Source organism: Bombyx mandarina, chromosome 24 (genome assembly GCF_030267445.1).
Source record: "Bombyx mandarina strain Sakado chromosome 24, ASM3026744v2".
NCBI lineage: Eukaryota > Metazoa > Arthropoda > Insecta > Lepidoptera > Bombycidae > Bombyx > Bombyx mandarina.
The window spans coordinates 8658610-8672581 of record NC_143230.1 but is presented as its reverse complement, the minus strand read 5'-3'; the positions used below and the strand labels follow the sequence as shown (position 1 = coordinate 8672581).

The 13972-nt window shown below is 37.7% G+C and overlaps 1 protein-coding gene across 2 annotated transcripts in view; it reads left to right on the top strand.

The window, feature by feature from the left end:
• Klp64D (kinesin-like protein 64D) overlaps positions 1-13972 on the top strand; it is a 54754-nt gene that overhangs the window by 6446 nt on the left and 34336 nt on the right. Inside the window, exons 1-2 of one of the 2 annotated variants that reach the window (XM_028172485.2) lie at positions 2510-2631; positions 3186-3398. In XM_028172485.2, coding sequence (XP_028028286.2) covers positions 3246-3398 — 153 coding nt within the window. In that variant the 5' untranslated portion in view covers positions 2510-2631; positions 3186-3245. Of the gene's footprint in view, positions 1-2509; positions 2632-3185; positions 3399-13972 lie in introns of those variants that run through there. The other variant, XM_028172484.2, reaches the window with a different exon arrangement.

Genomic DNA, 13972 nt, shown 5'->3' with positions numbered 1-13972 from the left:
TAGAGTGGTTCTACTGTATTGGCGAAAATAATAAGGGATAAAATTAGTTGGAACACGTAACTAGGTCACAAGATCTTGGCCTTATTGGTCCAGCGGCGACTCAGAAATAAGGGGTACCCTGGCCTGCTGTGTCCTCTACTAATGCTCCCCCTTCGGTGGTAGCAGTGGCTTTCTCGTCTAGATTAAAACCGCCCTTCTTCTCTCCGTGTTTGTGGTAGAAAACGGCATAAAATGTCTCGAGTCCGTCAATACGATCGTCAGCCCACTGAGTTTCTCGGCGGATCTTCTCAGTGGGTCGCGTTTCCGATCCGGTGGTAGATTCTGCGAAGCACTGCACTTGCTAGGGTTCGTGTTAAGAAATTCTATTAGATTGAGCCCGTGAGCTCACCTACACGTTCGGGCTTAGGCTAACAGTAAATAAGTTGGCGGAGGAAAAAGCACACTAATTGAAGCACACTATGATTACTGGTGGTAGGACCTCTTGTGAGTCCTTGTGCTTCTCTTGTGATTCTGCGAAGCGCTGCTCTTGCTAGGCCTAGTGTTAGCAACGTCGTCAAGTTTGAGCCCCGGTGAGCTCACCTACTTGTAAGGTTACGCTGACATAGCCTCTCAAGGCTATCAAAAAAAAAAAGGGATCGTCAATGGCATTTCTTGGGCGTATCGTCAGCCCGCAAAGATAGGTACTAGTAGACATCTTGTTTATTTTTGGCGCGAAGCTGTATGCATTCCGTATTTACGGGTAGGATAGGGTTCGTATATGATCACGGGATATGATCAATTTACCCTGCAAGTTTTTGTACTCCACGGACGTGATGGGCAGGTTAGTTCAGTCATTAAAAAACCGAAAAAAGTTTCTTTTTTTATTTTTATACCTTGCAAAAGGCATCCTAAATCTCATCATTGAGATATTGCAGGAACATCTAACACGTCAAAAAATTCTGACCTGTATTTCAATGCCTTTAGTAAAGCTTTAGTAAAAAGCTTTTAGTAAAGCTCTACAAATTACCAAAACAGGTCACAGGCGGACGCATCATGATGCACAGCAATGAACGATAAACTGAAGGAGGAGGGGAGAAATAAAGATTACTTAGTTAATTATTAAAACAAGAACATGACCTTATTTAATATTAGCATTAAAAAACAAAACAAAAAAAACCACCTTAATAAATTTTAATTGTAACAATCAACATAAAAAAACAGTAATATTTTTATTTTTATAACTCACATAATGCATCCTAAATTTCATCATTGAGATTATTTTTTTATTGCTTAGATGGGTGGACGAGCTCACAGCCCATCTGGTGTTAAGTGGTTATTGGAGCCCATAAACATCTACAACGTAAATGCGCCACCCACCTTGAGATATAAGTTCTAAGGTCTCAGTATAGTTACAACGGCTGCCCCATCCTTCAAACCGAAACGCATTACTGCTTCACGGCAGAAATAGGCAGGGTGGTGGTACCCACCCGCGCGGGCTCACAAAAGGTCCTACTACCGGTAATATTGATAGTGAGATATTCCAGGAACATCCGTTAGGTAAATATTTTCCGACCTATATTTCGATATCTATATCTATACTTCTATACTAATATTATAAAGAGGAAAGATTTGTTTGTTTGTTTGTTTCGAATAGGCTCCGAAACTACTGGACCGATTTGAAAAATTCTTTTTCCATTAGAAGCCGACATTGTCCTTGATGAACATAGGCTACTTTTTTTTAATTTAATTTTATTTTATTTTATTGGTTTCATGTGTGTTTTAATGTTTCCGAAGCGAAGCGAGGGCGGGTCGCTAGTCTTTACTAACCTAGTAAGTAACCTAGCACGTATTTATTTAATATCAGCTGACCTGGCAGACTTCGTAGTGCCTCAATCGATAAATAAAAGAACTAAACTTTTGTATAAAAAAAACTTAAAACAAACAAAAGGAATCCGTCCGACGGGAGACACATCAAAGGAAAAACAAAATTGTTTGTTTTTATTTAATTCCGAGCATTTTTATATTTACCTACCTTTTAAACCTTCTCTGGACTTCCACAAATAATTCAAGACCAAAATTAGCCAAATCGGTCCAGCCATTCTCGAGTTTTAGCGAGACTAACGAACAGCAATTCATTTATATATATATGCAATTCATTTTTATATATATAGATTAGCTTTAAAAAACAAAAAAAAGCACGTTAATAAATTGTAATTGTAACAATACGTACGTAAACACTAAAAATAAACTAGGCGCGTCTATTCTATAAAGGGATTCTGCAACGCGGGCCGTCACTATTTCGATTTAGGTCAACGCGCTAATAAGTAAGAGTAACACACAAACGCCAAACCTAATTCGGGCGTTCTAATATCGAAAACGTACCCGGGTCCGTCCGTGGCTTTGTTTAAATCGGTATTAGTAATTGCATAAATGGGTGTATTATTTTGCGTTTTAAACGTTTGAAATTGGAACGATGCTCGTTCGTTACGTACGTACGTACGTATGTAAATTAATATTTTCTGGGACACGAAGGTGTTGCCAGTTGCCACAGATCGCTGGGCCGCCTCCTCGCAGTCTCCGGCGGGCTTTGCTCGCTAGCGGACGTGTCGGGTCATCCGGCCAGCCGAAATTGTGTGACCTAAATCGAGAAATGTAACAAAGAACGGTTTTTTTTTATATTTTGTTTTTACTAACCGCCAAAACTGATAATGCCTTTGTATGGTATAACCGTGTTTTAAGATTGCGGGCTCTGTATGATTTTTTTTTTAACGAATGTCTCGATTTCGAAACAAAGGCGTTTGCGTAATGCAAACTCGAGAAATTTGAGTACATAATGTGTTGTAATATTATTATTTGAAACGAGGGAATCGTTTGCGCGTTGCGAGAACGAAAAAAAAAATAGCGTAGTTGCTTTTTTAACGGTCGCGTAACAAAGGAGTGCTGAGGTTTTTTTTTTTTTTGTTTGTTTTCCATTTTTAAATCGCGCAAATAACGAGTTAGCAGCGCGCGCTTCTTCGGAATAGCGCGTTCGTTACAACGTACATAATTTGAACGACACGCGACGCTAGTTTAGAGCTTGACCCCAATATTGCGAGGTCAAATGTGACACCAATATTATTTTTTTTGTTTTTTTTTTTTTTGTGAGTTTGCAGCCGCGTTCCTTTTTCCAAACAACACTAATGATAACTTTTTTGTGTTTTCAATAGGACGCAGAGCTCTCGGCTCCGACCGTCGAGAATGTTCGGGTGGTGGTTCGCGTGCGGCCCATGGACCAGAGGGAGAAAATGGACGGCTCCTACAATTGCGTGTCCGTAGATTCCGTGAACGGGACTGTGGCTGTGACCAGGAACAATGTGACGCCTCCAGAGCCGCCTCGCGTTTACGCTTACGATGCTGTCTTCGACTCTAACACCAGTCAGGTAAGTGCTATTTTGGCCTGACCGGGCCATGACAACTAAACTAAGGTAGGTGTTGGTCGTAGTCATAAATAAGGGGTTGCCCACAGGATTTAAAAAAAAAGGAGTTTTCAAAATATATGTGTAAGCCGCGGTACTGTATTTGGTACATAGTTAACTGTATGATATACATATATTATTATATAGGTGGAATTGACGCATGCGCGGTAGTGTCCATACCAATCGACGTTTTGAAGCCCTTTACTACTACGTGCATCGCATAGTACAACTAATTGGGTCATGAAATTTGTAGGAATTTTATATAAATTTGTATTAATTTTCATTCAATAATTCGATAATAATTTCTTTTAGTTTCCGTTTATATGAACTTTACGAACTATGCGTGTTTTTTTTTTAAATGACATTTACTTGTTCTCATTTTGAAACTTTTAAAAACTTGAATTTGGAAGCGAATGAAGGATTATATTTTGTTTTTTTTTTGTTTAAATTACGAAGCCGTATTTAAACGTTCACGCCCACAAAAGCGTTTCGGTACATCGCTCGGCGGAAACGAACGAAGCCGACGGTTGCGCGTTGCAGTGCAGCTCGCTCGGAGCCGATTCCCTCCGAGTACTCTACATTAGTTCACTAGCCGTCGACGTTGCGACGAGCGCAGTTGTCAGCGGAACGTAACCGCTCTGTTACAATGACTTAGTTAAAGTACTCGTATTGACTCTTATTACTATCGGAATTAGGTTGAGTATTTTGAGTTATCGCGGTACTTGTTTTGAATTTGGAATTTGAATTTTATTTGACAGTCGACATGGTTCATTGTTGTAGTTTATATGGAACTGATATTATAGTGTTGTACCAAGAATACTTTGGCGTCGAAGAAGAAGTGATGAAGGTGAATAGAAGATGAAACGCATTACTCGTCCGCCCTTCGTCTTGACTGGCGCTGTCGCTTGCATCAGTCTTGTCGAATGGTGGGTGAGTTTCGTGTGTGACGTCATTTAGAAGAAGACTCGAAGGCTGAATTGAAACGACGCTTATGTGTGAGCATTGAACGTGTGACTTGAAAAACAAAGAGCTCAGTTTTGTTATTTTGTTTTTGTTGAAAATTAAAAATCTTTAATGTGGGAATTTTTAAAGCCATTCTTTTTCAAGTTACGTTCTAAGCCCACAAACTGTTGGCAAACGAAATGTGAAGCAAGAAGATTAATAAACGTGTGGTGTAACGTTCTTAGTGCATCTTGCGCTACGTTTGGGTTTCGGCGCCTCGTGTCGAAATCCTGGTATTGCAAGACGATTAAGAAATATATTGCTTAATGCACAGGGAACGTTGCACCTAATAACGTCGAGCGAGAACCGAAGAATCGAAGTGTTTCTATATTTAAAAATGTGCATTAAATTTTTCGATTTGTTTTTTTTGGAAATGGAAACTTTTTAAATGTCAGCCAGTTGTCTAGAATAAATTTGAAAATGGAATAGTTTCGGATTTGGATCTTGTATTTTGTAATTTGAACTAATAATAATGTTTATTATATTATACGCGCCGATGTATGTATGTATGTAAAATGTCATTTAAAGCAATCACTGTGATTAGATTACATAACAAATTTTTCGAGGTTACCGTTAAATTTCAAGGAATCTTAAAACTGATTAGATAATTTGTTAATGTAACGGAAATTTTAAAACAATTTATTACGAATAACTTTGGGTTTTTTTTTTATAGGAAAACACGAAACGTATCATATACAGAGTAACTTAATATCGAAGTAAATCTGTATAAGTTTTTTTTTTTTTTTGCAAAAACATACATAATGCGGAAAATCGTTCCAAATACGAAATGCACACAAAGATAGCGTTACCAACATGACGAAACGAAATTGAGTTTGTAATGAAAGAGGGCGACCTCGTCGTGTTGCAGCCGGGCCTGGGGATGCCCTAATTGCGCTGTGCCGGCGACCGATCAATAACACTCGAACCTCCGTCCTGTAGGTCTATCCGCGTCTAGCACTACCGCCTACCATCGCTAGTACGTACAGTCGTATAGAGCAGGGGCTCCCAAACTTTTTTGCCCACTTTGAGAATAAATTATTTTTTAGCGCTACCATTTTTTCACCTACCTAAAAACCACTAGAGCGAGAGGTCAGTCGGTCTAAGAGTCCTCGTAGATAAAGTTAGAAATCGTTTTCCAAGCCTTGTTTTTCTAGGTCTCTTCGACACCTTTAGTTTTTTTTTAAGGGATTTTGTGACCTGGTAACTAACACCTTTAGGTCAAGTCTTATTTTAATTTAAATTCTTTTATTTTATGAAAAATGATAATAATAATTTAATAATAATAATAATTTATTTATTTGTCTCTTAAAGGTATAGTACAAATACAAATGGAAATTAACCTTATAATTTATTTTGTAAGCCTTTGAAAGAGCTGAAGTCTGTACTAGGTTCAAAGACCTGTATTACTGATCTAAATATGGAGTGAAATGAAATGAAGATGATTAATTTAAGACATTAATCAGCTGAGATGAGATGATATGGGATGAACTATAATCTCTGTAAAATGGTGGTTATTTTACTGAGACTTTTTCAGTGGGCTTTTTGGAGGATCTCGAGAAGCTACGTCCATCTGTTTTGTTTCCTTTTCCCACATTTGTGCACTTTCACAAATATTAAACAATTAATAAACCACCGTTATTATGCATTTAAACCTGAACAAACACTAAATAGACAAAATAAAACAAATCACAAAACTTCACTCCTCGCGTTCCCACTAAACAGTCAGTCCCCCTTTAGGCCTGCAGCGCCCACAAGAGGGCGTTATCGCCCACTTTGGAAAAGGCTGGTATAGAGCGAAACCGAACGGTTCGTACTAGCTCGCACTAGTTCGTCCAGTTTAAATTTGGAAACGGAACGTAAAACAATTGAGCTATATACGTAGAATTCGTTCATCGGTCAGATGTACACGGAGAGAGAATGATTTAAAAAAAGAATTTATATTTTTTTTTATTGTCTCTACAATGATTTTACTTTTGAATGGATTAGAAATGAATTGTTTTAATTAGGTATAATTTGTTTTTGTCGTGACCCGGAAAATGTTTGAAAATGGAATAATGGAACAATGATGTTTCAACCAATGAGATGTTTTTTTTATAGGCAGCTGTCAGAGTAAGGTTTGTAATATTAATGCGATTATTACAGGACCCATTACCGAATTACGATAAAGAGATACATATTATTATTTGTATTACAAATACAAACACCTATATATTTTTACGAAGCAAAGGAAGTGTAGCGAATTAAAAAAAATGACCCTTGACCTGAGCTACTCGCCTACGCTTAAACAGCGACCGGACTCCGCCTTGGGGCATGAGGTCGACGTCTCAATAACGCTGTACGAACGATGTTATGGCACTCGAGAGCGAAACGTTGCTTCGTAGCAGATATAGTCAGGTTGCCGACAATAATATATAAATCTACAGTGGTTCTTACGGATGTTCCGTTATAACTACTGAACCATGCATCCGATTGACTTGAAACTTTGTATCCATGAAGAAAATACATGTACTTAATGGATAAGTCTAATATTTATATGAATACTAGCGACCCGCCCTCGCTTCGCTTCGGAAACATTAAAACACACATGAAACCAAAAAATAATAATAAAAAATAAATAAAAAAAGTAGCCTATGTTCATCAGGGACAATGTCGGCTTCTAATGGAAAAATATTTTTTCAAATCGGTCCAGTAGTTTCGTAGCCTATTCGAAACAAACAAACAAACAAATCTTTCCTCTTTATAATATTAAGTAAGTATAGATTGGACTCCCTGATAATAATAATGTTAATTTTATATAATATTAGTATAGATTGGACTCCCTGATAATAATAATGTTAATTTTAAATGCCAAGCGAAGCGGGCGAGTACGGCTAGTGTCCCATATAACTTCCATAGTACGCGGCTACAGATTTATTTATTCGCGTTATTCTGATCAGTACATCGGTTTTTTTTATAATTGAAGGATTACTGGTGGCCCGAGTGCCTTTCCAGTTTCACCAGGACAGGTGGGCGAGCAAGGGCTCAGTCAGGAGCGGCGGGATTTGCTAACAACTGCCTGAGCGCCTCCGAAGGAGACCTAACAACTCAAGAGCAGCTGCTTCGCGAATCAATCTACTACCGGATCGGGATCGCGACCCGCTGAGAAGATCCGGCGAGAAACTCAGCGAGCTGATGTTTAGGTTAGGTTGCACGTCGACCTCTTTGTCGAGTTCGACGAGTACGGTTACCGGGGTCCCTGCTCCTAGTGTTAGAACTGAAGGCCTCTAATGCAAGGGTTAATTACGAAGCAGAGCACCAAGAGAACCACGAATATAAGAGCTGCCCGAGCACCTCCGAAGGAGACCTAACAACTCAAGAGCAGCTGCTTTTTTATTTTTTTTATTTATTGCTTAGACGGGTGGACGAGCTCACAGCCCACCTGGTGTTAAGTGGTTCCTGGAGCCCATAGACAACTACAACGCAAATGCGCCACCCACCTTGAGATAAGTTCTAAGGTCTCAGTATGGTTACAACGGCTGCCCCACCCTTCAAACTGAAACGCATTACTGCTTCCGGCAGAAATAGGCAGGGTGGTGGTACCTACCCGCGCGGACTCACAAGAGGTCCTACCACCAGTAAAACACTTCGCGAATGAGAATGGCGAGAAACTCAGTGGGCTGTATCTATGGGTTAATTTACTCGAGCCCTTCGTCGCAAGCGATGGGTTCGACGAGGACGGTGATCAGTGCTTGAGGTACCTAAAAGCACCGTTAATGGATCGGGAGGATCCGTAATGACGTGTAACCATTCCACGGTTTCTATGTATTTACCGCATATTTACGGAACGCATACGGCGCACGAATAAAAAGCTTGTACTGTATTTTAAATTACAGAAACACTGCTCCCCTTTAAAATATCTAAAAAAAGTGACAGCATCTGTTAAGGCTGGCTCACTATAACGTTTTTTATGCTAACCAAATTTGTTCTAAAATAAAGTATTATTTCGTCTCCTCGCATTAAAACTGTATAATCTCAAAACTTTCTAATTTTACACGAGAGTGCTTTAAAAGTTTAACATAAGATATTTTTAATATTAATCATTTTTGCAACATTTATAATATTTTTTTGTTTTTTATCAGTAACATTATCTGTCTTTTAAAGTAAGATATGTTTTAATTAATAGATTATTTATTAATTTTGTTATAGTAGTCAAAATATAAGTTAACAAAATAAAAATCATTTTTGCAAGTATCAGTTACATTATCTGTCTTTTAAAGAAAATATGTTTTAATTAACAGATAATGTATTAATTTTTTTATAGTAGTCAAAATATAAGTAAACAAAAAAAAACTAAAACTAAATTACGCTCTTTTGGTAGTATTTATAAAAAAAAAATACCAAATGATTCCGCATATTAACTCAATTTCGAATATTTTTTGGAAATTGTACACTTTTAATACGAAAAGTCGATTTGTGAACTATTCCACACGGACGAAGTCGCGGGCAAAAGCAACACAATAAAAAATAACGTAACAAATAAAACATCTAATCTTTCTTTTTCTTATGTGCCTATGTGCCTATTCTTCCCTGCCTATTGCTGCCGTGAAGCAGTAATGCGTTTCGGCTTGAAGGGTGGGGCAGCCGTCGTAACTATACTGAGAACTTAGAACTTATATCTCAAGGTGGGTGGCGCATTTACGTCGTAGATGTCTATGGGCTCCAGTAACCACTTAACATCAGGTGGGCTGTGAGCTCGTCCACCAACCTAAGCAATAAAAAAATATATATTCATGGGTTGGCGATACTGGCTTACAAATCAAAGATAGATCATTTTACCTTATATTAAATAGGTGTAACTCCAATGGTTTTATAATAAATAGTTCGCAGATGGAAGAGATATTTTTTCTTCACACTTGATACTTATAGCTTCGTTTTGGATAATTCACATTTTATCTTTATAAACTGTTAGTCTATGAATGTGGTTATTCTGATGTGTAAGCTATGTTATTGTGAAGTTTCATGAAAATCTATTCAGTAGTTTTTTACGTGAAAGAGTAATAAATATACAGTGGTGGATTTACACTAGTGACAGTCAGGGCAAGAGCCCAGGGCGGCAAAATTTTGAAAGTAAAATTTTGTTTTTAGGCTTATCAAGATTGCTCAATATAATTAATCAATTCTAATAATTAATAATTTTCTATTTAATTGATAGTTCAACAAATTCAACTTATCCATTATTAGTAATCAAAATGATTTATAATCAATTTATTTCCTTGGAAATGTAAATTAATGATCGATTTTTCTGAAATTGAAGCTTTTTTTTGATGTAATATAATTATGAGTCACTCTTAGTGCAAAATTTATAATTATTACAAAAAAAAAGATGTTTTTGGACTATATAACTTATGATAAAATTTCTGCAATAAATTGGTTATAATAATTTTGAAAAATAAAATATATAAACTTTAGGTAAAATTCCAGTATTGGGGCGGCTTTTTTTCCGGGGCCCAGGAGCGGCATTAAGCTTAAATCCGGCCCTGCAAACATACCACCATATTACATTCTTACATTATTCTTAAAAAATCTAATATTAAAAAAATAATCTAATATAAAAAAAAAAAAGACATGCCCGCTGAGTTTCTTGCCAATTCTTCTCAGGACGGAGGCTAGTTTTTGTGAGTTGGCGGTAGTTCTTTTGACGTTCAACAAGTGTGTACTTTCATTTATGTTGAATAATTTGTTTTTCATTTGATTTACAAACTTTCGCATTTATAATATTAGTAGGATTACAAACGTGTTAAAAACTTTAGTTCTATCCGGATATTTACCGCAGTGAGCGCGTATCTATCCGATAGTAGGTATGTTTGTAGGTCGAAGCTAGGGATGGCATACAATTAGTTTTTTTGTTTTTTTTTTTTTTATTAGCGGCTCAAATGACTGTTTCGATTTTTTTTTTAATATACCTTTAGGTTCATCACGCACGTGTAAGTATGTAAAGTGGGAAGATTGCTATTGCAGACGAATGGCAGGGAAGTAAGTAGAAGGTTCGACGGGTTCACCTCTCATCTAGTATTAAGCGGCTATTGGAAGTAATTGATATCACGATTCCTCCACCGACTTTTAAAGTGTGATGTCGAGAATTGGATTGTATTGCATAAATACTCCGACTCCCTTCCCCTTATTCCACACGCTCCTCCCCTCCAAGCAATGACTGCTTCTCCATAGAAATACGACAGAACCGTCATATCTGCCTGGGCTGTCTTAGCGCGTTCTGAAGGTCCTAATATTGAACTAAACCGAAACGGTCTCACACTGAAAAATGGATCTTATGTCAACGATAATAGAGCTGGCTATATATTCACGGGCTTCGGTCGGGCACTCGTAACCAATGCCTGTTAGTATTAGTATAGGTTAACCCATAGACACAGCCCACTGAGTTTCTCGCCGGATCTTCTCAGTGGGTCGCGGTTCCGATCCGGTGGTAGATTCTGCGAAGCACTGCTCTTGCTAGGGCCAGTGTTAGCAATACTCTCGGATTGAGCCCCGTGAGCTAAACTGCATGCCAAGGAGAAGCTGAAATAGCCTCTCAAGGCTATAAGCATAGGTAGGAGAAAAAAAAGTAAAGTTTTTAAAGTAAGCCCGTAAAGGTAAAGTTTCTTTAATTATATCTACGTTCCAAGAATGTTCGGGAACCGGGTCCCGCGTATCCCAGACGTCTCCTAGGTACGGATACCTCGTACGGGGTTCGAATCCCGGCAAGAAATTAAAAATACTGTCTCTTCTGGTAACCACTTAACACCAAGTGAACAATGAGTCCCTTAACTTATCCTTAACATTGAATTCCTTTTTTTTATTGCTTAGATGGGTGGCCGAGCTCACGGCCCACCTGGTGTTAAGTGATTACTGGAGCCCATAGACATCTACAACGTAAATGCGCCACACACCTTGAGATGTGAGTTCTAAGGTCTCAGTATAGTTACAACGGCTACCCCACCCTTCGAACCGAAACGCATTACTGCTTCACGACAGAAATAGGCAGGGTAGTAGTACCTACCCGCGCGGACTCACAAGAGGTCCTATCACCAGAAAAAAACTGAAATCTTAAATTCTTAAAATTTTAAGTCTTAAAATCTTAAAAATGTCCGCCCAAATTTACACACATTACAAGGCGGACGGTACATTATTACATGTGACGTCATTTGTGGTTAAAGTAGCGACGTACCCACAGAACGACAATGAATTTCATGTTAACTTCGGGGCCTTGCTTCTACCGTTAGGTAATTACTGACACTTAATATCGTAGACTTATACGTAGAATGTACACTAAAACAGAATGATTAAACACATATGACGTCATACGTTTTGATTGCAAACTAGTAATTAAAATAGAAACTCAACCTTAATCACTTATGCCTTAAAGCTTAGATTTATATTACAAACACACAAAACATAAGAATTACTGGTGGTAAGAGGTCCTACTCTTGTAAGTCCGCGCGGGTAGGTACCGCCGCCTTGCCTATTTTTGCCCTGAAGCAGTAATGCGTTTCGGTTTGAAGGGCGGGGCAGCCGTTGTAACTATACAGAGACCTTAGAACTTATATCTCAAGGTGGGTGGCGCATTTACGTTGTAGATGTCCATGGGCTCCAGTAACCCCTTAACACCAGGTGGGCTGTGAGCTCGTCCACCCAACTAAGGAATAAAAACAAAAATTAACTGTAAAACGAACTCGCTTCTTCGTACATAAAGAAATAAAAATAATTAAAAACAACAAACTGCCATCCCTATTGGGGCCTGAGTATTAAAAAACCTTAGTCGTGCATAACCTTGCTTCTATCTGTGTCACACGCCGCGATGATGTGTGTGACGCGCTTCCACGCAAGGACATCAGTAGGCTTAGTGCGAGTTTCAAAAATCGAATCGAATGACTCGCATCGAGTGTACGCTCTTCACGGTGAAACGTGCGGAGCTCTGAGTGCGAGTTACTTGATTTGCAGGACGTTTATTCATCTTGAGAAGCGATAATTTTTTCTTTTATATTGGTAGCACGCAAGGATTTTTTTAAGGCGTTTAATTGAAATGCCAAGCTTTCTAACGATATTTATAATTATTCGGGTAATGGGTAATGTACCTGTGCTTAGTGCGAGTTTTTTTTAATTACTCAGTCGATGTTAATGATATGTTTAATTTGTGTGAGGTTGTATCAGTGCCACCTAGTGGTAAGCTTATGAATCTCATTTTGTGGGAGAGAGAAGGTTTGTTAATGTTGCTGTCTCATGTATCGAATAGCTTTACCGAAGTGAGCCTCTCGATTATTGTATGTGCGAGTGCGAGTTGCAAATTAATGGATTTTGAGAGTATTTCTTCACTTTCAAGCAAGTTAAGTAGTCACTAAAAATTTTGCCGTGAAACCAATACAATATCAAGATTTTTTCTTTCGTTTTTAATAATAATGTTGTTTTTTAAGGTTTTATCTATTCTAATGGTTTATACACATATATTTTTTCGGTTAGAAAATTTTATAGACGTCTAGCTAGTTGTAAATACATATTAATTCTTTGCTTTTTCATTTAATTCTTATTAAATCATTGCTTTTTTTTAAAGAGTTGTTTGATGAGAGAGAGAGAGTGAGTTAGAGTTGTTTTTTTTTTATTGCTTAGATGGATGGACGAGCTCACAGCCCACCTGATGTTAAGTGGTTACTGGAGCCCATAGACATCTACAACGTAAATGCGCCACCCACCTCGAGATATAAGTTCTAAGGTCTCAGTATAGTTACAACGGCTACCCCACCCTTCGAACCGAAACGCATTACTGCTTCACGGCGGAAATAGGCGGGGTGGTGGTACCTACCCGTGTGGACTCCCAAGAGGTCCTACCACCAGTGAAAGAGTAGGTATTCTTTATTGTACACAAAATTAATAAATATTGTGAAACATTCTTTCTTGGTCTTATCGCTAAGAGTGATCTCTTCCAGACAACCATTAGATGGGCAAGAATAATTTCGAAATGAATTGCACACTGTGTACCTATCTATTATAGAAATATATACACGCGCGCACATACACACGCGCACACACACACACACGCGCGCGCGCAATATACATATTTACAGGTACATACGTACAGATTTATATTTATAAATTATATAGAAATTTGAACAATGTAATAATAATTTTGCTTCTTTACACATTTATAAATAAGGATGGATGCTCGTAATAATTTTAGTATATTTGGCCCACCTAATGAAGATCATCAACACTATTACCGTAAATACAATCATTTTATAAACGTTCAACGGGTAAATGATTAAACCTATGTAAAACATAATTTCTTAATTAAAAAAAGCTGAAATAATTACCTATTCCAAGATTAATTATGTTAAGTATGTCTAAATATGTAATTACAATTAAATAAATTCTATAATAAACTTCTAATTCTAATACTTCTATTAAAGTTACTAAAAAAATATGTTTATGCTGGGCAGTTTTCGTGTATTTTAAAGGTTACGCCATTACGGCAAAGTTTGTTTACGAAATTGCACCCTTAGAATGGAAGT